This window comes from Ranitomeya imitator, chromosome 5 (assembly GCF_032444005.1).
Source record: "Ranitomeya imitator isolate aRanImi1 chromosome 5, aRanImi1.pri, whole genome shotgun sequence".
Taxonomy (NCBI): domain Eukaryota; kingdom Metazoa; phylum Chordata; class Amphibia; order Anura; family Dendrobatidae; genus Ranitomeya; species Ranitomeya imitator.
In genome coordinates, this window is record NC_091286.1 from 26,809,320 (window position 1) to 26,836,897 (window position 27,578).

The 27,578-nt window shown below is 47.3% G+C and overlaps 1 protein-coding gene across 1 annotated transcript; it reads right to left on the reverse strand.

The window, feature by feature from the left end:
• Positions 1–743: 743 nt before the first annotated feature.
• LOC138681174 (mitochondrial amidoxime reducing component 2-like) lies at positions 744–27,508 on the reverse strand. Its single transcript, XM_069768468.1, has 7 exons — positions 27,254–27,508; positions 10,546–10,719; positions 9,975–10,140; positions 9,142–9,282; positions 3,622–3,686; positions 3,452–3,523; positions 744–952 (listed from the first exon to the last, which is right to left on the reverse strand). Exons 1-7 carry the CDS (start codon positions 27,469–27,471, stop codon positions 826–828), a joined length of 963 nt encoding a protein of 320 aa, XP_069624569.1. The 5' UTR covers positions 27,472–27,508; the 3' UTR covers positions 744–825.
• Between the last annotated feature and the right edge of the window lie 70 nt (positions 27,509–27,578).

Consider the following 27,578-nt stretch of genomic DNA (forward strand, 5'->3'; position numbering starts at 1 on the left):
CCCGCAGCATTCATACCCGGGAGCTGTGACAGCTAGCAGTGGTGAGGACTCCCTAGGGCTAGAGAGAAGTCCGAGGGACATCCTACCTATACCGAGAACCAGAGCGGAGGTTGTTCCCAGTACATGTGGGAAAGATGAAAACCCTTTGGGCCTTATCCTCTACATCTTCCTGTAAATGCTGCAATTCACCAAGTAAAAGTTTGTTTTTTAGGCTAGGTTCACATTGCATTAATGGGACGGCGCTAACGAACAGCGTTGCATGGCGAAATTAACGCCGTGCAACGCATCTGTTAGCGTGCCCATTGGCAGCAATGGGAACGCGCATCGCTAGCGAGTGCCATTTTTGGCCGGTGTTTTGTGACGCGCCCGAGGTCCGTTCCCCGCTGAGCGGGGATGTTAAACGCGACCCTGAAAAAGACATTGCGTTAGCGCAATCTGCTAGCGCTTAGCGCTAAATGGATTGCCCTAACGCAATATGAACCTAGCCTTATGAACCTTGTTTCTTCTGGATTAATTGTAGCCCTGGTTCCAGAAGAGGGATTTCTGGATGCCGAAGCCCTACAGTAAGTGTGATGCACCTGACACGAGATGTCTGGAGGATGCCAACGTGAGTGGGAACCGAACTGACCCCCACTGGGCACATGTACATAAAACAGCAACATCATAATCTGTGGAATCGGATGGAACAAGTAAACATACTGCAATTTGTGGCAGTTATAAAAAACAACAACAAGCTTCTGATTGTCTAATTGACCAAAGAGTTTAATAAATTTCATGAATATAGTATCCCAATTGGTACCGTCCAGCATTTCAACCATTCAGTGTTCAGGCCGTTTTCTCGTACACCGGATCCCCAACTCTTATTTTACCCTTCTTCAAAATCTTGTAATATTGCCCAAACAATGGAGCCGACTTGAACACTTTTTTGTCCTCCGTGTCACAAAGGCGATAACTGAAAGAACATTAAAAGCCTCATTAGACCATTGCATAATGTTCAAGATGAAATCGGGGGAGGGGAGAGGTGTAATTAAGAACAAAAACTGGCCTTGTTGTCCATTACAACCAATCACAGCTTTCATTTTTCAGTAGCAGATTACAAAATTAAAGCAGAGCTTTGACTGTTTCCTATAGCAACCAATCAGATCTCCCACGAGTATTTAAGATAAAAAGTTAAATTTTTTTGCAAAAACAGCCAAAAGTTAAAAATTATGAAATTCATGGTGCTGCGTTTTATTTTTATTGATTTAAAAAAAAAAAAATGTATTCCTGGCCTAAATTATATATTTTAGGGCCTTCAAAGACATTTACATGCTTGCCAATCGTCCTAAATTTTCTGAAAACTCCTAGGCCAAAATATATTATGCAAACCCCACCCAAAACTGGGTGTTTAATGGGGGTTCTGGGGTGCGCAGGAGCATTCCCACAGATGGTTAGGGGAAAAAGTTCCTGATGGGATTTGTATGACTGGCTGAGAGTGGATGTCTACTGGCATATCAAGATGGGGATTTTCACACACATGGGGTAGAAGGAAACATTGTGCAGGGAGAAACCATGGGGGACATATGGCCTTTTTTGTTTTTCACTGATCGTCCATTGACTTGTGACTAGAGATGGGTGAACCCAAACAGTAAACCCCTACTGTTTGAGCACAGACCCCAAACACTTACTTCACCAGGAAGTTCAGGTTACTGTGCGGATTCAGCTCTGAACACTGGGTGTTTCTCACACTGTCATGTACATAATCATGTGGCAAAGTCATTACCGCTGTTTAGAGATCCACGATTCTTAAGCTTTGATAAGAGGCATAAAGTTTACCTCCAGTCACTGGCATCGGACTGATGGGACTACTCCTCCCATCAGCCTACACCTGCTGTCGCTAACAGCGAGAGCACGCAGCAGCTGATGGGAGCATTCAGCCAGCATCTGCACTCTAATTAAATCATTTAACAAAAAAAAATAAATACACACGGTGTGGGGTCCCCTGTATTTTTGATGACCAGCAAGGCAAAACTGACAGCTGTGGGCTGCAACCCTCAGCTGTCAAGTATAGGACGACTGGTTATTAAGAATATTAATATAGGGGTCTCCACGCTTATTTTATTTTTTTAAATTTTAAAAACCGCAGGATTCCCTCCTTCATTTTTGATAATCAGTCAAGCTAAAGCAGACAGCTGGGGACTGGTATTCTCAGTCTGGCCAGGGGCCAAGGTTATTGGCCCTTGCCAGCATAAAAATTGATGTGTCAATTCTGGCACTTTGCATAGTAATGGAGGTGCCAAGATGCTACTGTCCAGGCTGAGAACCACTGAGGAATGAGCTGCTGCAAGCTCAGCTTCAGTGACAGCATCGAGGTTACCGCAGGTCACTGAGGCTATGTTCCCAGCCATGCCCCTGAACTATGGTATCCCTCTGTGATATCACGACTAGCACAGGGAGAAAGTTTCATGGTGCAGTGCTGAATTCACTGCAGATCTCCCAGTGATCTCACCACAGTTTAGGTGCCGGCCGGTAATGCAGCCTCAGTGACCAGCGGTAGCCTTGATGACATCACAGCTAGTCACTGAGGCCGAGCTTTCAGCAGCTCATTCCTCAGTGGTTCTCAGCCTTGACAGTCGCATTTTGGCACCACCCGTGTTGAAAATGGTTTATCCCCAGACATGGATTACAGTGGGAGACCGTGATAGGTGAGGGATTTTTTTTTTTTTTCCCTCCTAGCAATCGCCGGGAAAGAATTGCTAGGAGGAGGCACGATCAGCTGAATATACAGATGCTGTAAGGTGGGGGACCTGGGTGACAGTCTGACACACGCAGTGCGCATGCCCAGGAATCCTAGCCCCGCACTGTGCATAACACACTGTGGGGCCGGGATTAACAAGGTGGGTGGCCGCACTGGTGCAGTCTGCAAGCCTGGCTGGGACGTCAGACGGTCAGAGCTCACTGCGCCTGCACAACACAGTAGTACACAGTGCAGGTGCCGGTTTTGAAGCGAGAACAGCGCGGAGGGGGCGGCGCCAAAAGCCCCTGAAGATTTGAGTGACGGCAGAGTAGCGGTTCAAGCTGGGGAGTGAGGACCCGCCTCCATGGACAAAGGTATTTTGGATAAGTTTCAAAACGCTTTATTTTGGGAATACATGAACCAAAAACTAAAAGAGCCATCTTGTTAGAATCCAGCATTACTGCTGCACAAGGTGGCTTTTAGTTTATAACGGCTGGAGGGGGGTGACAGTGGCCCTTTAATGAAGACTGTCTCCATGGGAACAGACTACAAACAGTAGTCGGATCCCTTCAATCTGGACTGTACTTTTGAAAGGTTAGCAAGAATCCTATACACGTCCCGTTTGTGGACTGTTCCCATGGAGACATTAGCAAAAGGAGTAGTATACACAAAAAAAGCCCCAAGAACTTGTCATTTTATTGTAGGGAAATATCTCCGTTAGCACCAGTTACCAACCTGCGCAACGTTTTCAGCGGCTCCGTCGTATTAATAATTCCGGTATCAGGATCTATAGTGGTCAGGATACATCTGCCAGGCAAAAAAAAAAAAAAAAAAAAAAAAGGAGTCCGTGATCCTATTGATACCAGCATTGGCTTACCTCGTAAGGGAACATTGGGGACACTGACCTGAAACACGGGATGACGCGCTTCATGGTCACCTGATTGCCAATCTGTATTTCCTTCCAAGTGTCCTGCAGGACAACAAGAATGAATAAGAACATCTGGTGACGGCCGGCTGAATGCGAATCAGAAGAAGAAATATGTGCACACTTTGAAGGATTTCAGAATAAAACGTAACTTTTACTAGAGCAATATAAAAGTACAAACAAAGTCACCCAAAAGTGATATAAAAACACATGGGGTAAGGTCTCAAAGACACAGAAAAGAGACCCCTAAAAGGATTCAAAAGACACCGCCTGCAGAGGCGTTTGCGGATAAAAAGGCAGACCAACAAATGATTCACGCGCCAACTACCAGAAACAGATACATATGAATCATGAGGCAATATTACATGTAGTTGGTTGCATGTAAATGAACAGATATCGCAAAATAACAAAAAACATAGCACCTGTACCACGGTGTCGTTAATAAGAGTCAAGGTAAAAAATAGAACATTCTCACCAACTCCCTATGGGGCCAACAGAAGTCTATCCCCAAAACTCCTGCCCTTACAAGGGCAGTCCACAGCTACCCCTGCACAAACATGCCCTGCACTCTCCCTGTGGTCAGTCCCGACGCGTTTCCTCCAAGCTAATCGTCAGGGGACCTGCTTGATTGAAGAGATAAGTGCTCAAAAGGGAGACATAAGTTGCTGCCACCCCCTATGCTATCTGCAGGATTAGGTTGAGGCCATTAAACGAGCGCGAGCAGCAATATTGTAGTCAGACACTGGTTTCTCCACCTCTTCACACCGGCTGAGGAAGAATGATGGGCACAGATTGATCTACTAGTGATCAATCTGCCCCCTTATAGTATCTTAGCAGCATATCTGAGGTTTTCATCAGGCGATGTGCTGCTGGGTAAAGTGATTTTTGTTCCAGCATAAACAATACGAGCACTCGATGAATAGGCAGCATTTTGCTTGTTTAGCATAAGGGTACTTTCACACTGGCGTTTTTTTTTTTTAATACGTCGCAATGCATTGTTTAGGGGGAAAAAAAACGCATCCTGCAAAGTTGTTTGCAGGATGCGTTTTTACCCCATAGAGTAACATTACCGACGCATTGCGACGTATTGTAACACGTCGCAACCGTCGTGCGACGGTTGCGCCGTGTTGTGGCGGACCGCCGGGAGAATTAAAAACAAACAAACAACTTTAAATGTAACTTTTTTTGCTGCCGACGGACCGCTTTTTCCGACCGCACATGCGTGGCCGGAACTCCGCCCCCACCTCCCAATGGGGCAGCAGATGCGCCGGAGAAATGCATCCGCTGCACCCGTTGTGCGGCGCATCAAACGCTAGCGTCGGAATCTCGGCCCGACGCATTACGACGGGCCGAATCCGACGCTTGTGTGACAGTAGCCCAACACACCGTAGTCCGCCACATAGTATAATGAACCCCCATAAATTATAATACACAGCCTATAGTACTCAATAGATTACAATGATCCCCATAGAATGGTAAAGCTGGAAGGGACCTCCTGGGTCATGGTGTCCAACCCCCTGCTCAACGCAGGATTCAGTAAACCAGAGACAAATGTCTGTCCAGCCTCTGCTTGAAGCCTTCCATTATAGGAGAACTCACCTCACCACCTCTCATGGCCGCCTGTTCCACTCATTATTGATCACCCTCACTGTCAAAAAGTTTTCTAATATCTAATCTGTGTCTCCTCCCATTCAGTTTCATCCCATTGCTTCTAGTCTTTCCTTGTGCAAATGAGAATAAAGATGATCCTTCTACACTGACAGCCCTTGAGATATTTGTAGACCGCTATTAAGTCTCCTCAGTCTTCTCTTTTGCAAGCTAAACATTCCCGAAGCCTCTAGCTGTTCCTCATAGGCAGGGTTGGACTGGCCCACCGGAGAATTCTCCGGTGGGCCCAGGCCCTGACACCTGCTGGCATACAGTGCCAGCAGTGCCTAGGGCCCCCGCTGCTCCAGGGGCCCCCAGTACCAGCGGAGAAGCAGCGGGTGACAGGAAGCCTAAACCTGTCCCTGCTGCTAAAGTGAAATGAATATTCACGCACCCATGGGCGTGGAGAGGAGTAAATTCATTTCACTGTAATAGCGGGCAGCATTTGCCGCAAATTGCGGCTAAACACTGCCCGCTATCAGAGCCTGCAGGCCAGGGCCCCCCCGCTGCTCCCTCATCGGCCCCCAGCCACACGGTCGCTATGGGGCCGTAAGCCAGGGGTCCCGGCACCAATGCCGCCCCAGCGCTCATTAATGGGGAGAGAGCGTCAGATGACGCTCCCTCTCCCATGATTCCCCTCACTGCAGACAGCGGGTGCACGATGACGTCACATCATCGCGCACCTGCTGTGTGTGAGGCCGACAGCAGCGCAGCTCCTGACATCGGAGCAGAGCCGCTGCTGGAGTCAGCGTGGGAGCGACGAGTATTGTGCTTTTTTTGTGTTTTTTTTATTATTGAGTCCTGGCTGGTTGTATGGGGGGTGTGAGCTGCATGATGCCCTATGAGAGGGGGCTACATTATATTCCATGAAGGGGCTGCATTATACCTTATGAGGGGGTTGCACTATACTCTAAGGGGGCTACATTATACCCTATGGGGGCTGCATTATACTCTGAGACTGGTTGCATTATATTCTATGGGAGGGCTACATTATATTCTATAGGGGGCTGCATTATATTCTGTGAGGGGGATACATTGTACCCTATGAGGGGGCCACTTTATTTTGTTTGAGGGGGCTACCCCAACACCTGCTACATAATTAAGACGTGTACTACCTTATATTATACCCGGATATTAGCGTGTTTTATCACACAATTGGTGGTCTTGTATCTATTTCTATGTAGCTACATAGTGGGCCCCAAGAATGATTTTCTCTGGTGGGCCCAAGGTGCTCCAGTCCGATGCTGCTCATAGGACATGGTTTGCAGACCGGTCACCATCCTGGTTGCTGTTCTCTGAACTTGCTCCAATTTGCTTTTTTTTTTTTTTTTTTAAATGTGGTGCCCAGAACTGGACACAGTATTCTAGATAAGGCCTGACCAAAGAGGGGGGGATAATTACGCCAAGTGATCTAGACTCTTTGCTTCTCTTAATACATCCTAGAACTGTGTTTGCCTATTTTGCTGCTTCATCAAACTGCTGATGCATGTGCAGTCTGATCTATTAGTATGCCTAAGTTTTTTTTCACATGTGCTGTTGCTTAGCCTGAATCCTCCCATTCTGTATATGAATTTTTCTTGCCCAGATGTAGGACTTTGCAATTAAAACCACTGATAGTTGCTGCCCACAGTTCAATTTGTTTTAGATATTTTTGAATCCTCTCTTTAGTATTAGCTATCCCTCCTAGCTTTGTGTCATCAGCAAATGTAATCAGTTTACCTTCAATTCCTTCATCTACATCATTGATAAAGATGAACTACACCAGCCTGGGACAGAGCCCTGTGGTACCCCATTTGAAACTTCCAATTAGATGCGCAGCCATTTGTGATCACTTTTGGTCCTATCACTGAGCCAGTTATGAATCCATTTAACTGTAGCATTGTCCAATCCATACTTTATTTTTTTCAATAAGGATGGTATGAGATACTTTGTTAAATGCTTTGCTGAAGTCAAGATATATTAAATCTACCGCGTTTCCCTGATCCACCAAGTCAGTGATTCCATCGAAGGAGATTAAAGTTAGTCTGACAACTTACTAGTTTCAAACCCATGATAGCGCTAGTTTAAAAAAAAAAAAAAAAAAAAGTGAAATGCAATTGCTTTGGATTTTTTTTTTTTTTTTTTTTAACCAAAAAACATGATGCAGATACAGTTGAAAGTGTGATGTGGGCCCTCCTGACTTATGGACCCCATAGCAGCCTCGTGGTTTGCTGCCATTAGTGGCATGCCACTGACTGAAGTAGGGGCCCTAGGCAAATGCCTAGTTTGCCTGCCCCTAATGCCACAGCAACAAGATGGCGAGAAAACCAGTTACCAGTCTTGATGAATCGCAGCCTGCATTTTCAAGAACATGTAGAACCAGACACTTTGCAAGTTTGGAGATTAAAAATATAGATTGCAACGGATTGTAGCTTGCGTGCAGCAGGACCCTCGCCCCTCTTGGCATCTGTTGATTTATGCGATCATTTGGTAATGTCTTTATTGTCTGCACAAGTCCCCACTAAAATATATAGTGCTGCGAGATATGTTGGCATAAGATGTAGAAATAAAATTATATGGAATTCTGTCTCAAGTTTCTGGAGTCATTCTTGGAAAAACTGCCATTGAATCCCAACAAAGCATCAGGTTTCAGTTTAAGATATGTGAAGTCTGTAGCGATTGTGGCAATTGCATCCAAAAAACAAACCGCGAATTGATGAAAAGTGCGACTTTACATGCGGCGTAAAACGTTGTTCTATACTTCTCCCACTAGATGGCGGCACCTGAGCAATTCCTAAGCCGTAGGTCCTCGCCCTTCACATGAGGCGAGAGGAGATTTTGTAAAATTCCCATTTCCTGTTTCCATGGACAGGAAGGTTCACGGCTTTGGGAGATCTAAGCATGTACTGATTATCCAGAATTTGCACCCATCGAGGGTGTAATCCAGACGCCCTCCAAGAGTTTTCAGATGATTTGGGGGTTTTATCCATCCTTTACAGTTTCCGGCGGTTCATCTAGTAAAGAATGAATTGTGGATTTGCCACGATAGTCTGCTCTATGTAGCACAGGTGATTAGAAACAGATTATCCAGTCTCCCATGGAGACTATTGAAGCCAGGAGGAAAAAACCCCTCAAACAAATACCTTTGGTCCTTAAGGGGTTAAAGAGACATCACTAGGGGGAGCCGACTATATAAAGATTCATACATTCACCATTAGGCAGAACTCACTGCATATGGATTCAAACTCATCATTATAGGGGGTGGTCACAGCACATGAATTATACAGCCACCACTAGGGGGAGCTCACTATACAGGTTTATACAGCCACCACTAGGGGGAGCTCACTATACAGGTTTATACAGTCACCACTAGGGGGAGCTCACTACATACAGATTTATACAGTCACCACTAGGGGGAGCTCACTACATACAGATTATACAGCCACCACTAGAGGGAGCTCACTGCATACAGATTATACAGCCACCACTAGAGGGAGCTCACTACATACAGATTTATACAGCCACCACTAGGGGGAGCTCACTACATACAGATTTATACAGCCAGCACTAGAGGGAGCTCACTACATACAGATTTATACAGCCACCACTAGAGGGAGCTCACTGCATACAGATTTATACAGCCACCACTAGGGGGAGCTCACTACATACAGATTATACAGTCACCACTAGGGGGAGATACTGCCATGAATTCAAGCAGAACAGTAGAAATCAAGGCATTGAGCTCCCCCTTGTGGTAGCAGCAGGTAAAGCCTGGACTGGCTGTAGAAGTACATCACTGGTAATTGAGGAGTATCAAGATTGGACAAAAACCAAAAAAAAAAAAAAATTATGAAACAAAAATAAATAAGCTTACCTCAGCAAATGCCTCACATCCAGAAAACACTACATTAGGGCGGAAATTTCTCATGGATACTTTATTTTCTAGCTTGGCGTTTAGATTTTCAAGGGACGCTTCAGAAAGTACCAGATAAGGGGCAAGATCAGGATACGCCACCTGCAGGACCAGGATGGAAAAAAACCCAGGGCATTGCTGAAACTCAATGATTGATCATGATTACGAAGATTAACACAGACGCTGGGAAGATAACAGGAGGAACTCTGCGGCACCAAAGTCTATAGCAAAATGCCTGAGGTTACCCTTACAACCCCCTCCATGCATTACAACAGGAAGGTATGTGTACAAAATAGTATCAGAAGGTCCCGGTGACCAGAGTCAAAGTGAGGTTTTTGCGCAGTTCACCATCTTTTTCATAACTATAAAGGTTCCCCCCACCCATTAGAATGAAGGAAAAAAAATAAAAATCTATAATTTCCTCTAAAGTCCCCAGCTCCCTTTTCTGAATGAAAGCCTGAGAGTCAACAGGAAAGCAGTAGGATTGTGAATGCGGTTGTGAAGCTGAACGATGTGCTAGATAAGATGTAGTGCTCGATATTACCCAAGCCGTGAAATATTGTTCTCCCAAATATCATACCAGTCTGATGTGGATGACTGGCATTTTTTTTAGTCTTCCCCACCCCCCCCAATCCTCGATAGGTCGTCAGTGATAGAAGTAGGTGAACTCTGCCCAGGATCCCTAATAAGTCAAATAATGGGACAACACCAGATATACATCACTGTATTTGACTGCATCACTTGTTTCTTTTACCCAGAGTTCACCTTTAACATCAAACATGACACCGACTCACCTGACCGCTCTCGGTATACAGTGGAAACTCATTTTTTGGATTCCTGGTCTTCATATGTTCTTCAAAATAAACAAGACGAAAGGTCTGGGAGCTCTTTAAGTAGTTGGTTGCCCAGTCTGAGGCTTCATTTCCACAGTCTCTGCCCTGAACATCATTGCCATGAACTCTGAAAGAAAAAAAAAAAACATAATGGAGTCGTGTGCTGAAAACACGCAGTCAACTGGAATCTCAGGGTCTCAAGTCTGATCTTATACCTGGGAACAGAATATTGTGTTGGCCCATATAAGGTCTCATAAATGAGCTGAAGGAGGCACTGTATAAACCAAGCTCCCCTAATGGCGACTACAGACAAACAAATTAATCTTTTAAGGAGCAGTCCCATTTTCTATTTTTATGGCGTATGTCATCCAAGCAATGTATGAAAGATGCTGGTCCAAGATCAGCTTGCGCTTTGGGAATGGACCCCACCACTAAGTGGAGAGGTGGATCCTTAACTTGAGTGAAAGTTTGGAAAATAGCACACGATGGATGAGCCAAACGTACGATATGGGAACAACCTTATATCACATACTTGCATGTAAAGACCGCATTTGTTTTCGGCAGTTCTAATGGGATTTGGAGGACACCAATTTCTGGGGCACGGAGAGTTAAGTGATCCTTGTCAGCAGTCGCAGTTATCAGCAGCAGTCGTGGCTCTTGTCGGGCTGTAACGTGGACCTTGTCCTCCTTTACAACAAGCCAATGTCTGGAATGAAAGATCATTCAGGTATCAGGTCACAATCATTTCATACACATCCATTTACTCACTCTAGTCAACCTTATGTGGATCTCAAGTCCAAGACTCTCAGGAGAATGGTCTTCAACTGCAAACATGGTCCCATGGCCGGGCCCACAAGCAGAGCAGGAACAGAGTCTCCTCACGTACAACCACTGGAAGATGCAGGGAAAGGTTATATTGGCTCTACAAGAAGGTTCGGCTTTAGGCCGGCGTCACACTAGCGAGTTTTACGGACGTATGAGCGCATAAAATACGTCCGTAAAACTCGCCTAACAAACGTCCCAATTATTCTCTATGCCCCTGCATTAGCAGAGCTCCTGGCTGCAAAATATTTTAACCCCTTCAGATGGATTTACATAGTGGGACGTTACAGATCTTCGGAAGGTAAGGATATTGTTGGTTTATTTTTACTTTGTTACAGAGCGAGGGTCTTCAGAAGGATTGAGCGTAGAATAAAATACTACAACAACCTTTGTTTTTATTTCATTAAAATAATTTTTACTAATATGTGTGTGTGTGTGTTTCTTTTAACCCTTCACTAGTATTGGATTAATAATGGATAGGTGTCAATTGTCGCCTCTCCATTATTAATTTGGCTTAATGTCACCTTACAATAGCAAGGTGGCATTAACCCTTCATTACCCCATATCCCACCGCTACAGGGGAATGGGAAGAGAGTGGCCAAGTGCCAGAATAGGCGCATCTTCCAGATGTGCCTTTTCTGGGGTGGCTGGGGGCAGATGTTTTTAGCCAGGGGGGGGGGGGGGCAATAACCGTGGACCCTCTCCAGGCTATTAATATCTGCCCTCAGTCACTGGCTTTACTACTCTGGCGGAGAAAATTGTGCAGAAGCCCACACCAATTTTTAATTTAACCCTTTAATTTAATAGCTAGAACGGCCGAATGTTGCACATACGCACTACTAACATTAGTAGTGTGGAATATGCAAAAAAAATGGTGATATGAGATGGTTTACTGTATGTAAACCATGTCTCATCATGTCGGGTTTAGGCAGGAGATAGCAAAAGCCGGTAATTGAATTACCAGCTTTAAAGCTATCTAGCGCTGTATGAAGTAATAATATATACATATATGTTTCTACTGACTAATTATATATTTATATATATATATATATATATATATATATATATATATATATATATATATATATATATATATATATATATATATATATATATATATATATATATATATATATACTAGATTGTGGCCCGATTCTAATGCATCGGGTATTCTAGAATATGCATGTCCCCGTAGTATATGGACAATGATGATTACAGAATTCGCGGCAGACTGTGCCAGTCGCTGATTGGTCGAGGCAACCTTTATGACATAATCGTCGCCATTGCATCCATTATGACATCTACGTCGATACTGTGCCCGTCGCTGAATCAGAAACGTGAGATGTTTACGTCCTTTATGACATCATCGTCGCTGTGCCTGTTGCTGATTGGTCGAGGCCGCCAGGCCTCGACCAATCAGAGACGCGGGATTTCCAGGACAGACAGAAAAACCCTTAGAGATATATATATATATATATATTTTTTTTTTTTAACACATGGATCCCTTGTATAGCCGTATGTTGGTTTTGCAAGCCTGCGAGAAAAACACGCAGTACAGATGCCATACGGATTACATACGGAGGATGCCATGCGCAAAATACGCTGACACACCCTGCCTACGGAGGAGCTACGGACCACTATTTTGGGGACTTTTCAGCGTATTACGGCCATAATATACGGACCGTATTGTCTTACGCTGAGTGTGACTCCAGCCTCATTCAAATCCCCGCCCCCCCAAAAAAAATAAATAAATATATGGCCACCCACCATACACAATGCCCTTTCAGATGCCCAAATAGTGGTGTATGGTGATATCTCCTCTCACTCAAAATGGAGAAGAGGTTCTGTAGAAGCCAACTAGGGGTGACCAAGGGTTGGTGATAGACCAGAGACTAGACATTCCTGGAAAAGTTCTTGTTTCCATGGCTTGACTTCTCATCTGGGAGCCAGTGTATGTTCAGCTCACAATTTGGAGGGCTCAGTGATCTAATATAATATAAATATTAGTTGGAGTGCCCCCAGACACAGGGCCACACGTTTCGGTACCGGGCCTCTCTCTGGTTCGGCTCTGAGGCTGTCACGGTGGCTAGACTCGGTCCGCGACCCTGCTAAGGGGCGTCCAATGAAAGTAGTATTGCAGTCTGTCAGGGGTTCGTGATGTCACCTGTGGTGTTCGGTCAGGGTGACCGACGCTGCTGTGGGGTCCGCTGGGGTGATGGAATGGCAGCTGGATGGTATACCTTCCCACAAGTAAAGTATGTCCCCAGGGCTTCCCAGTAAGGTGGATGGTGATGGTGTGAGGTGTAGTCAATAACGAGGACACAGGGTTGCAGTCTCTTTACCTCTTTACTGAAGGCTTCAAGATCCTCTATCCAGAGTACGTTTAACAGGGCTATCTGAGACCGGCCGGTCCGAATGGCACATCCAGAGTTTCCTTCACAGATGGAAATCAGTGCCTACCAATAGCGCCTGTGTTGTAGTCCTACCCTGCTGAGCATTCGGAATAGTCCTCACAACTGCTGTTCTCGTTCGTTCGTTCTCTTCAGCTCTCTTGTTCTTTGGTTCCAGATGTTACTAGTTTCTAACGTCCCCCAGGTATATTATGGCTAGGACGCCACCCGTATGACGGGAAGGCTTGGAGGTCTTCCGGGACCCTAGAGACGCCCCTCTCCCAATGTTGCCCCCTATGTCTTCGTAGGTGTAGAAGGTAGACAGCCAACCTATGACTGACTGTCCAGCGGAGTTTGAAGTAAGGCCTGAAGTCAGTTACTCATACGGTGATCCGGCCACCGACTACGCGCCTCAGTAGGATGTTGCCTTTCTCTCTCGGCACGACTCTTACTGGCTCTCCTTTGTGCTTGATCTCGTTTACACTGTTCCACAATATTCTTCCCTTAGTGTCTTTCTTAGGATACCGCCGCAGGGTGTGCAGGCGCGGTTCCGTAATGTTCTGTTCGCTAGGCACCTGCCAGGTTCCCACGCCTGACAGGGACCCCCCTGTGCCTACTCCCTGCAACACCCCCTGCCATGGGATGTTGCCTGGTTCCAACCCAGTCAGCTTCTGACTAACTTCCTCCCCAGCCCCTAGTTTTACCAGTGTGAGGAGGGGCCCAATAAATAAAGCCTTTTTCTCCCCCTAGTGGCCGGAGTGTGAAGTGTAATGTGTTCTGGTGATACCTGGTCAGGAGAACTCCTTAGTGCCATCAGACGTACCGCTGCTTCCCTTAGTGGCAGAGCGTCATACTGCAACGACCAGGTCTCTGGGGCGCTGCATATATATATATCCAGTTTAGAGTCACGACTGGAGGGCAGTGGTTCAAGTTTAGGTGGCCAGCCGGCATCTCCTACTTCAAGGTCACAAAACTCAAAAACCCAACACAATATAGAAATCCTGGACATTTTGTTCTATAGCGGGGTTCAGATGGCATTGGACAGACATTTTGTGAGAGAATCATGGACTCGTTGGGAATCCTCTCGTAAGCCGATGCATGTACTGTCTAAAAGCAAAGGTCTTACAATTGCTAGAAGGGTTATGTTATACCATGAGTTCCTGAGCCTTCCAGGGTTTATCTTGGCAACTGTATATTTGTTATGTGACATGAGTCAGAGTCACCTAATCTGACCCCACTATAGGCATTAACTCTTCATATGACTACACCTATAAACTCCCCTCATACATAGAGACCCGAGGCTGCATTTTCAGTATAGGAAGCCTTCTGACCACACATGACCTGACTTGCAGTAATCATGTGACTTCAGTCTGACAGAGTACCCACATCCATCCGCAAACCCTTCATGTCCCTTTATAATATAAAAAAAAAAAAAGCCTTCAGAATGGAGAACTTTTTAATTAATTATGACAATGCATCTAAAATAGTAATAAGAAAAATACAAGTTTTGTTTGAAATGCTTTTACCATTTTGTGTTTGCATCTTCTACACAGACCTATGCGTTTCCATGGCTACAGACTACAAACAAACCTTGTGTAGTCTGATCCTGCAGTCATACCCTTTATTTACACACTATATGGAAATAAAGGACTGGGTCCTAATTATGTTATGGGGCCGTTATCAGGTGTCAGGGTAGGGCCCCTCAGCTCCAATGACGAGAAAATACGTACGCTACTCACCTGGTAGCAGTGTTTTTTCAGGAGCCATGACAGCACAACGAGAGAGGGGATCCGCCCTTCAGGGACAGGAAACCTACAGACAAAAGGGCGGTACCTCTCTCCCACGTCAGTTGGTTCCAGAGCATGAGAGGACCACCAAGGTTAATAACACAGATGCAGCATATAAACCAATACATTTTATTATGTAAGTGAACAAGCAATTATAAGGAAAACCGAAAGGGTATTGAATCATCCAAAAAATAGGGTAGGGAATCTAAGGGTGCTGTCATGGCTCCTGAAAAAACACTGCTACCAGGTGAGTAGCGTACGTATTTATTCAGTCGCCATGACAGCACAACGAGAGACTTTCAGAGAAAACAAGGAAGACTAGGGGGGGATAATAGCCTCCAGCACCCTTCTCCCAAACGTAAGGTCTGAGGAACTACCCAGATCTAATCTGTAGTGTCTAAGAAAGGTAGAAGGAGAAGACCATGTGGCCGCCTTACATATGTCTTCGATCGATACTTCTGACCTCTCCGCCCAGGAAGATGCTACAGCCCGCGTGGAGTGTGCCTTTATACCATCTGGAACTTCGTTGCCACCTGCTGTATAAGCGAGAGAGATTGCCTCCCTGATCCATCTAGCTAGAGTGTTTTTAGATACTCTAAGACCTTTCATCACCCCTTGATAGGCTACAAACAGAGTTATCTTTTTTCCAGGTATCTGAAACTGTAATATAGCTAAGGAGGCATCTTCTTACATCCAAGCAATGATATTTACGTTCTTTATCGCTAGCAGGGTTGGAGCAAAATGAGGGTAGGACTACCTCCTGTACCATGTGGAATTTTGACGCAACTTTCGGAAGATAGAGGGGGATCGGGTTTCAAGATTACTCTATCCTCCCTGAACTGTATGTATGGTGGATGTCTGGAAAGTGCCCGCAGATCACTAACCCTTCTAGCAGATGTGAGTGCAACCAAGAGGGCTGTTTTGATTGAAAGGATTTTTATAGGAATGGTATCAATAGGCTCGAATGGGGCTTGCGATAGGGCTGAGAGAACCAGATTCAGATCCCATGGGACTAACCTTTGTTTGATGATTGGTCTGGACCTAGTGACTGCTTCGAAAAATCTGGATATCCAGTGATTACTGGCTAAGTTAAGATTGTATAGTGCCCCCAGAGCCGACACTTGTACTCTGAGAGTACTTGTGGCCAAGCCCATCTCTAGTCCTTTCTGTAAAAATTCAAGAATCTGGTTTATACATGGTTTCTGGTCAATTTGAGCCCTTGAACATGACAGAAATTTTCTCCACACTCTAACATAGATGCTCGTTGTAGAGGGTTTCCTACTTTTAAGGAGTGTATTTACTAAATTCTGAGAGAATCCCTTCCCCCTCAGTAAAGACCTTTCAAGTTCCATGCCGCTAGGTGTAAGTTGGCTACTCGTGGATGGAGGATTGGGCCTTGGGAGAGTAGATCTGGCAGTTCTGGGAGAATCCATGGTTGGCAGACAGACATCTTCCTCAGCCAAGGAAACCATGGCCTCTTGAACCAGAATGGGGCTATCAAGATTACCTGGGCCCTGTCCTCCCGAATCTTCCTCAGAACTAATGGCATTAGGTTTAGAGGGGAAAGGCATATGCGAGACTGACACGCCAAGATATTAGTAGAGCGTCCACCGCATATGGGTTGTCTTTTGGATTTAGGGAGCAGAACTGGTGCAATTTTTTGTTCCCCCTGCTGGCAAAAAGGTCTATCTCTGGACAACCCCATAACTGAATGATCTGCTTGAAGACGGCTGGATTTAGCGACCACTCTCCCTGTCTGAGTCTGTTGCGGCTTAAGTAGTCGGCTTTGGTATTGATACTTCCTCTTATATGAAGTGCCGTCAGAGAGAGAAGATGTTCTTCGGCCACCTGAAAAATATGATTTGCGACCTTCATCAATGAACTGGATCGTGTACCACCTTGACGATTAATGTAGGCCACAGTTACCCGATTGTCCGATAATAGTCTGACGTGTCGACCCTGTAGGGGTACAAGGAATTTATTTAAGGCATGTTTTACAGCCAACAGCTCTTTTAGATTGGAGGAGGAGTCCTCTTCAGACTGAGGCCATAGCCCCTGAACCCAATCCTCCCCTAAGTGAGCCCCCCATCCCTTAGGGCTAGCATTCGTAGTCAGAACTCTAGAAACATGATTTATCCAAGGGACTCCCCTATGTAGATTTGAAGTGTGAGTCCACCAAACAAGTGAATGTGTAGTCTCCGCAGAAAGTGTAAATTTACTATCGAGGTGAGCCCCTAGACAACGGGAATTGTGTAAAACGTCCCATTGTAGTGTCCTTGTGTGGAACTGGGCCCAGAGGACCGCCGGGATGCAAGACGTAAGAGTGCCCAAGAGAAACATTGCACTTCTAACTGACACTAAGGGATTGCCAATCGCCCTGGTGACCAGCTGTTGAACCTTAGCTACCTTTGCGTCCGGCAGGCGACACTCCTGCCGACTAGAGTCTACAATAAATCCCAGAAACTCTTGTATTTTTAGGGGCTGAAGACGTGACTTTTTGAGATTGATTATCCAGCCCAAGTCGTTCAAAGCTCTCATCACTTTTTCTAGCTGGTCCTTGCAATGTGAATCTGAGTGACCTACAATTAGTAAATCATCTAGGTATGGGATTACTAATATGTCTTGTTCATGTAAGTGTGCCATAACCTCCACCATGATTTAAGTGAACACCCTGGGTGCAACTGCGACTCCGAAGGGAAGTGCCTGATATTGAAAATGTTCTATCGTGCCAGCTAGTGAAACCGCCACCCTAAGAAACTTTTGATGATCTACATGTATAGGAACATGGTAGTAGGCGTCTTTGAGATCTAAGACAACCATAAAACAATGGTTAAAGAGTAACTTTATTGCTGTTTTAACCGACTCCATCTTGGAGGGAACCAACAAAAAAATTGTTCAGGCCTTTCAAATTAATAATAGTGCGATATGAACAGTCAGGTTTTTTGATCAGGAATAGAGGGGAATAAAGCCCCCTATCTTCCTCTCCCGTAGGGACTCTGACCAAAACTTTCTTTTGTTGAAGTTCCCGGACCTCAGACTCCAGCGCCAACTGCTCTGTAGAGGAGGAACGAACAGGTGTCAACATAAACTTGTCTCGAGGAATATGGTGGAAGTCAAACTTTAGGCCTTTTTCCACGATGCCTAGAATCCATGGGCTACTCGTGATCCGTACCCAGGCCGGGTAGAAGGCCGAAAGCCTACCCCCCACCTGGTCCGCCAGTCATTGCGGTTTCTTAAATTCTCGTGAAGGATTAAACATAAATCCTTTACCCCTTCTTCTGTTGCTGTCGTATCTGGTAGATTCCCTGTTAGAATCTCTATACGGCCTTCTACGGCTAGACCATCCTCTATTGTAATCCCGTCTGTAAAAGGGTCTTCCTAGGAAAGGGAAGCGTTTATTATCCCCTGCTTTTTCCAATAATTCATCTAGGACCGGTCCGAATAAGTGAGCTCCTTCACAGGGGATGCTACATAACTTTGTTCTGGCCTGTAAGTCCCCTGGCCAGCATTTTATCCATAGTGCTCTCCGGGCCGCGTTAGATAACGCTGAGGACCTGGCGGCCAACCTGACCGAGTCTGCTGATGCGTCCGAAAGGAAAGCTGCCGCATCCTGGATTATAGGCATAGAGGATAATATTTCAGTTCTGGGAACCTTATCCTTGAGCTGATCTTCGAGGTGTCCTAACCATACCATCAAGGACCGGGCTGTACAGGTGGCTGCTATAGCTGGTCTCAAGGACCCAGCCGAAGTCTCCCAAGCTCCTTTAAGAAAAGTATCAGCTTTCCTGTCTAATGGGTCCTTTAGGTTCCCCAAGTCGTCAAAGGGGAGAGATGTTTTTTTGCATGCTTTGGCGACTGCCGCATCCAGCTTCGGAACCTTATCCCATGAGGATGAAGCCTCCTCCTCAAAGGGATATCTTCTTTTAAATGCAGGCGGAAGTGACCCCTTTCTCTCGGGTTTCTTCCATTCTTTTGAAATTAGTGATTTTATCTTGTCCACCACTGGAAAGGCTCTACGGGACTTCCGCTCAATACCTTTGAACATTACATCCTGAATGGAGCATTCTGATTGGGCGTCCTCTATCCCCATTGTACTGTTAATTGCTTTAACAAGATGGTTAACCCTATCTAAGGACAAACAGGCCCAACTAGACTCCAGATCTTCAGAGGAGGAGGAAGACGGGAGGGACCCAGAGCTCAGCTCACCAGAGTCCGAATTTTCATCAGGTAAAGGGGATGACCTTTCAACTTCCGTCACCCGAGACTTGGACTTTACAGAACTTCTCACTTCGTGTCTAACCATCTCTCTAATTGTGGAGGTCAGATCAGGAGCCTCTTCCTCCAGTAAACGTTGTATACATGTTTTGCACAATTTCCTTAAATGCCCCTCTGGAAGTGGCTCTGCACATTCGGCACACTGCCTATGTTTGGCCTTAGTTAAACTTTTCCTCCCCTAATAAGGAGAGAGGGAAAATAAGGGGAACAAATAATCACTAAGTGAACTTTCACGAAGATCACTTACCCCGCCAGTAATGAGTGGTACCGTAGATGTGGGGGGGGGGGGGGTGGGGTCCTTCGCAGCCGGCAATTCCTTACGGCTTGAGGACTTTGGTCTTAAAGTTTGAGCCTCCTTAGCTCCACCAGCGCGGCTACTGCCACTAGACCGATGCTGGGAGCTCCTCCGGGGCTTCTCTAACTGCTGAAGCTCCTGCTGCTGCTGGTGCTGCTGGCAGCTCTGTGTTCCTTCTGGCGACTCCATTACGGAATGGAACACCAGCCACCATGTGTGCAGCGTTTAAAAAAGGCCCCCAGGGTACCGCCCCCGATGGGGGTTAGCAGGGAATCCTAGGTGCCGCCTTAATCGATGAGGGACCGCCACCGCTCCGTGCTGCGCCGCCCCCGCCCGACAGAAAAACCTCCGTCAGACCATCCCCGAAGCCCGGATTGCCCCCAGCTGGGCGCCGCCATTGGCCGGAAGAAACCAGCTACTGCGCATCCCCGGCCACGTCATTTGGCCGCGCCGCGTCATCCGGACACGCCCCTTCCGAACGCGGCAGCGGCGCCAAGCAGACACGCGGACCGGGACGGCAGCAGACACCTCACCGGACCGATACCGACCCCCGCTAGGCACAGACGGACTCCGAGGACCCAGCAGCCGCACCAAGCGTAGACTCCCTCCTCCAGATCCTCCACAGGTACCCATTTACTGCGGACACCATAGAAGCCAGCCTATTTGTGTGAGGCTGCTTCCTCCTGCTACCACCTACACCAACAGTCCCCCTGCCGTGTGGTGCTTCCTGCCCCCTGATCAGGCCGAGGTAGGGGGCCCCCCGCTACCAGTATCAGCCTGCCAGGGGTGGGGACGTGTCATACCTTCGACCTTCTTCACAGGCCTGTCTGAAGAGGTTCCGCTGTCAGGGACAGGAAACCAACTGACGTGGGAGAGAGGTACCGCCCTTTTATGTCTGTAGGTTTCCTGTCCCTGAAGGGCGGATCCCCTCTCTCGTTGTGCTGTCATGGCGACTGAATAATCTTAATTCTTTAACACAAGATATTGTGGACAATTGTAGCTTCCAGCTTCGTCGGAACAGTTTCCCCAGCGCACAAGATCCATACAGACATGGAGGGAGAACATGAGCGGCTAGCCAGAGCCCGCACCTCAGCCCCATCCAACAACTAGACAGGTAATTGTGATCCTGGCCTCTCCCCATCATCAGGGTCTGTGATCCTGGCCTCTCCCCATCATCAGGGTCTGTGATCCTGGCCTCTCCCCATCATCAGGGTCTGACCTCACAAATGATCTTCTGGATAAAGGGGCAAAAATTCCAACAGACCCCTCCAAAATCTTGAACATGGGCCCATAATGTCACAACTGGCTCCATACTTAGTCTTACTCAGTCCTGCTATGGGCATATTACACAGGAATAACCAAATTATTTCCCACTGTATTTGGCTGCGCTGTTAACCTGCAGATTAACCCCATATCTGCAGGTTAACATTATTCCTGGTGACAGGTTCCCTTTAAAGCATAAGGTGGATTTACACTTTAAATGGGTTGCCCTCTAAATAACATTAATATCCTATGCACCAGATTGATAACTATATGGTATCTCCAGGACCCTGTATCAGTGGACGAGTGGTCCCACATGTGCGCTACTCCTCCATTCCTGTGATCAGTGGGGTGGGTTTCTGGCTGTCGGCACTCTTGCGTTGATAATCTGTCTTGTTGGATATGGAAAAACCCCTTTAGCCCCTTAAATGACAACCACCATATATCTATGGGAAAAACCAATATAGCAGCCTATTTTCATACATCGTAGCGCTTACAGAGTGCTGCTCTAGGCTTTTATTTGTATACTAGATGGTGGCCCGATTCTAATAGATCGCCCCCAGACACAGGGCCACAGGTTACTCGGTACCGGTCCTCTCTGTCTCAGTTCTGGGGTTGTCACGGTGGCTGGACCCGGTCCGTCCCCTGCTAAGGGGCGTCCAATAAAAGGGGTGATGGTAGTTTGTCAAGGTTTCGTGACGCCACCTGTGGTGTTCGGTCAGGATGACCGACGCTGCTCGGGGTCCGCTGGGGTGATGGAATGGCAGCTAAATGGTATACCTTCCCACAGGTGAAGTGTGTCCCCAGGACTTCCCAGTGATGTAGATGGTGATGTGTGAGGTGCAGACAATAAGGAGGACACAGGGTTGCAGTCTCTTTACCTCTTTACTGAAGACTTCAGGATCCTCAATCCAGAGCACGATTAACAGGGCTGTCTGAGACCGGCCGGTCCGATGGCACATCCAGAGTTTCCTTTACAGGTGGAAATCGTTGCCTACCAATAGCGCCTGTGTGTTGTAGTGCTACCCTGCTGAGCATTCGGTATAGATCTCACAACTTCTGTTCTAGTTCGTTCTCTCTCTTTCTTTCTATTTCGTTCCAGATGTTACTAGTTTCTCATCCCCCAGGTATGTTATGGCTAGGACGCACCCGTATGACGGGAAGGCTTGGAGCTCTTCCGGGACCCTAGAGACGCCGCTCTCCACGCGTTGCCCCCTATGTCTTCGTAGGAAATTTAAGGTAGACAGCCAACCTATAATTAACTGTCCTGCGGAGTTTGCAGTAAGGCCTAGAGTCAGTAACTTCCTCGGTGTTCCGGCCACGCACCTCAGTAGGATGTTGCTGTTCTCAGGGCACGACTCCTACTGGTTCTTTATTTGCGCTTGATCTCGTTTCTCACTGTTCCACAATATCCTTCGCTTCGTTTCTTGCTTAGGATACCGCCGCAAGGTAGTGCAGGCACGGTTCCGTAACGTTCTGTTCACTAGGTGCCTGACAGGCACCCCCCTGAATTTTCTCCCTGCAACACCCCCTGCCACGAGATGTTGCCTGAATCAAACCCAGTCAGCATCTGACTAACTTCCTATCCAACCCCTAGTTTTACCAGTGTGAGGAGTGGCCCAATAAATAAAGCCTTTTTCTCCCCCTAGTGGCTGGAGTGTGAAGTGTAATGTGTGCTGGTGATACTTGGTCAGGAGAACTCCTTCAGTGCCATCAGACGTACCATCACTCTGCAGCGCCCCAGAGACCTGGTCGTTGCAGTATGACGCTCTGCCACTAAGGGGAGTGATGGTACGTCTGATGGCACTAAGGAGTTCTCCTGACCAGGTATCACCAGCACACATTACACTTCACACTCCAGCCACTAGAGGGAGAAAAAGGCTTTATTTATTGGGCCACTCCTCACACTGGTAAAACTAGGAGTTGGATAGGAAGTTAGTCAGAAGCTGACTGGGTTGGATTCAGGCAACATCCCGTGGCAGTGGGTGTTGCAGGGAGAAGACACAGGGGGGTCCCTGTCAGGCGTGGGAACCTGGCAGGAGCCTAGCGAACAGAACAGAACGTAACCGCACCTGCACACCACGCGGCGGTATCCTAAGAAAGACACGAAGGGAAGGATATTGTGGAACAGTGTAAACGAGATCAAGCACAAAGGAGAGCCAGTAGGAGTCGTGCCGTGAGACCGAGGCAACATCCTACTGAGGCGCATAGCTGGTACACCGCGGGAGTAACTGACTCTAGGCCTTACTTCGAACTCCGCAGGACAGTTAATTATAGGTTGGCTGTCTACCTTACTACACCTACAAAGACATAGGGGGCAACAGTGGGAGAGGGGCGTCTCTAGGGTCCCGGAAGACCTCCAGGCCTTCCCGTCATATGGGTGCGTCCTAGCCATAACATACCTGGGGGACGTTGAACTAGAAACATCTGGAACCAAAGAGAAAGAGCTGTAGAGAATGAACGAACGAGAACAGCAGTTGTGAGGACTATTTCGAATGCTCAGCAAGGTAGGACTACAACACACAGGCGCTAGTGGTAGGCAACGATTTCCATCTGCGAAGGAAACTCTGGATGTGCCCATCGGACCGGCTGGTCTCAGATAGCCCTGTTAACTGTGCTCTCGATTGAGGATCCTGAAGTCTTCAGTAAAGAGGTAAAGAGACTGCAACCCTGTGTCCTCGTTATTGACTGCACCCTACACCATTACCATCCACCTCACTGGGAAGCCCTGGGGACATACTTCACCTGTGGGAAGGTATACCATCCAGCTGCCATTCCATCACCCCAGCGGACCCCACAGCAGCGTCGGTCACCCTGACCGAACACCACAGGTGGCATCACGAACCCCTGACAGACTGCACCACCTTTATACCTTTATTGGACGCCCCTTAGCAGGGTCGCGGACCGGGTCTAGCCACCGTGACAGCCTCAGAACCGAACCAGAGAGGCCCGGTACCGAGAACGCGTGGCCCTGTGTCTGGGGGCACTCCAACTCCCCTTAGCGGCAGAGTGTCATACTGCAACGACCAGATCTCTGGGGCGCTGCACTAACGCATCAGATATTCTAGAATATGCATGTCCACGTAGTATATTGCACAGTCGCGTAGTATATTGCCCAGCCACGTAGTATATTGCCTAGGGCCGGACTGGCCATTGGGCAGTTCTGGCAAATGCCAGAAGGGCCAGTGGCCGTAGTGGGCCGCTTGAGTGTGCCGCTGTCGGCACACTCCCGGCCCCGCATTCAACTATACCGGCGTCAGACGCCGATACAGTTGAATGCAATGATGGAGGAGAGAGCGTCTGCTGTCGCTCCCTCTCCCATCATTCCCCGCTCTGCCTGCTGCTGACACTGCGGGTGCGCAATGACGTCATATCATCGCGCACCTGCTGTGTGACCGGGCGGGCAGACTGCAGCTGCTGAGACCGGAGCAGCGCGGGGCAAGAGGAAAGGTGAGTGTTTTTTTTTTTTTTTTTAATTATTTATATCAATGAGTGATAACTGGATTGTGGGGCTATTGGCATTACATTCTATGGGGCTGGGCTGCATTATATTGTATGGTGGCTGTGCTGCATTACATTCTATGGGGACTGAGCTCTAATGCTGGATACAGCTGTAATTATGTTATATAGTCGTGTTACACTCCTCACTTCTTGTAACCTACAAGTGTACAAAGATATTATACAGTCACCATGTGACAAGTGGGCCTGTGTGACTTCAAATGCCAGGGCTGAATTTTAGTCCCAGTCCGGCCCTGATATTGCCCAACCACATAGTATACACGTAGTAGTACGTAGTATATTGCCCAACCACGTAGTATACAGCACAGAGCCACGTAGTATATTGCCCAGCCATGTAGTATACAGCACAGAGCCACGTAGTATATTGACCAGCCAGGTTTGTCACAGGTAGAAAAAAAAAAAAAAAAGCAAACATATACTCACCTTTCCGAGGGCCCCTTGTAGTCCACGGCAGCTTCCGATCCCAGGGTTGGATGAGCGCAGGCCCTGTGATGACATCGCTGTCACATGACCGTGACGTCATGGCAGGTCCTTCTGCCATACCATCTTTGCCACCGGAACCTGCAACGGAAGATGGCGGCTGGCGCGAGCGACTACAGAGGGTGAGTATAGCAGGTTTTGTATTTTTTTTTATTATTATTTTTAACATTACATTTTTTTACTATTGATGCCGCATAGGCAGCGTCAATAGGAAAAAGTTGGGGACACACAGGGTTAATAGCAGCGGTTACGGAGTGCGTTACCCGCGGCATAACGCGGTCCGTTACCGCCGGCATTAACCCTGTGTTAGCAGTGACCAGAAGGGGAGTATGCGGGCGCCAGGCACTGACCGCGGGGAGTAAGGAGCGGCCATTTTCTTCCGGACTGTGCCCGTCACTGATTGGTCGCGGCAGCCATAACAGGCAACTGGCGAGACCAATCAGCGAATGAATAACCGTGACAGAAGGGACAGACAAAGACGGAAGTGACCCGTAGACAATTATATAGTAGATGCAGTCATAGCCGCTTGCACCTGTTCACACTAGCTTTATTCTGCTCACAGGTGCTTGTCAGGCTTTTTGTAGCTTAGTATTGGAGGTTGCGACTTGTTTTCTGATGCTGCACCCCTTCATCAGCCGAAGGCCCCCCCTTCACATTCGCGTATAAGACCGCGGTATTGCTAAAGTTACAGATCTTCTCCTGTACTTTGCAATGTTAGACACCTACAGCACAAAGACGTCATTGGTCTGCTGCACGCGTTTTCTACAGACTTTTTGGCCCTTTTTATCTAAGCTGCCAGAAAATCACGGGCATCCGTAACCAAAAAAAAAAAAATAAAATAATAATTTAAATGTCATAAGGACAACAAAATTGTAACAATAAAAGTTACAGCTAGGATAAAAAAAAAATAAAAAATATAGGAAGTCCCATTTCACCCCACTTTTTTGCCAGTACATTATATGGTAAATTGAAATGTGACACTCAAGACCCAACTGACTCGACTGAAAAAAAGATAAATAATTTTTGCTGGACTCTACTGTAAAGGTACCTTCACACTGAACAACTTAACGATATCGCTAGCGATCCGTGAAGTTGCAGCGTCCTGGATAGCGAAAGCGTTGTGTTTGACACGCAGCAGCGATCTGGATCCTGCTGTGACATCGTTGGTCGGAGCAGAAAGGCCAGAACTTTATTTTGTCGCTGGATCTCCCGCAGACGTCGCTGAATCGGCGTGTGTGGCGCCGATGCAGCGATGTCTTCACTGGTAACCAGGGTAAACATCGGGTTACTAAGCGCAGGGCCACGCTTAGTAACCCAATATTTACCCTGGTTACCAGTGTAAATGTAAAAAAAAAAAACCAAACACTACATACTTACATTCTGATGTCTGTCGTGTCCCCCGGCGTTCTGCTTCCCTGCACTGTCAGCGCCGGCCGGCCATAAAGCAGATTACAGCGGTGACGTCACCGCTCTGCTTTACGGCCGGCGCTTACACAGTGCAGGGAAGCAGAACGCCGGGGGACGCGACAGACACCGGAATGTAAGTATGTACTGTTTTTTTTTTTTTTTTTACATTTACACTGGTAACTAGGGTAAACATCGGGTTACTAAGTGCGGCCCTGCGCTTAGTAACCCGATGTTTACCCTGGTTACCCGGGGACTTCGGTATCGTTGGTCGCTGGAGAGCTGTCTGTGTGACAGCTCTCCAGCGACGCTGCAGCGATCGGCATAGTTGTCTAGATCGCTGCAGCGTCGCTAAAATGTGATGGTACCTTTAGGCCACATTCACATGGTCAGTATTTTCATTCAGTATTTGTAGCCAAAACCAGGAGTGGGTGATAAATACAGAAGTGGTGACGTGTTTCTATTATACTTTCCCTCTGATTTCTCCACTCCTGATTTTGGCTACAAATACGGAATGTGTGAACGTGACCTTATAATAAGCAGTTATTTTCACAGAAAAAAAAAAAAAAAAAAAAACGTTCCTTTCACTACTAGAAATAAAATCTAACCCAACATAAGTCATTAAAAGGGGGTTGTTGAGGGCGGCCAACCCTGGCACAGCCACGGATCTCAGTGACGCCAAAACACAGGGCCTGGAACCACAGTGGTGACCCAGGGAGGGCGATACCGGCAGGGTTTACACGTTTTACACAGTTTGGGCCTCACTTTCCTGACAGTGGACAATCCCTTTTACAATCAGCGTGTGCGGTCACGGTGGTCCCCAGGTAACTGGTCTTCTCTATTTGAAGCTCCGCAGGGGTTGAAAAACTCCAACTCCTAACACATCCCGACAGTTCGCGACTACCAAAGTGGACAAGGAGTCGTAGTTTGACCACAGTGAGAGAGCCACCAGCTGGAGACCACAGTCCTAGGCCACGGTGCTGTGCAGGTGGCGACATCCCCCCATACCTGTCTCGGAGGGGTCCATTTTTCAGTCCATACTCTCTACACTCTGCTTCTTCGAGGGCGATTCCTCTACACGACTTCACCGGATAGAGGAACAGTTGGGACACCTCGCCCACCCTGCGCAGCTGCTTCTTCTTCCTTCTAACTAGAAAGAGCCAGGTGACCGCCACCAGCCCGGCCGCGCACACCAGGAGACTGCGCTGCTTGCGGACGGCCTCCATAACAAAACCGCTGCAACTAAGGGAAGGGTCCAATTCCTCCCAACTGACCTCTGAGCCAACTCTGAAAAACAAGTGTTCACCTCTTCATAAAGCTTGGCTTCAGGCCC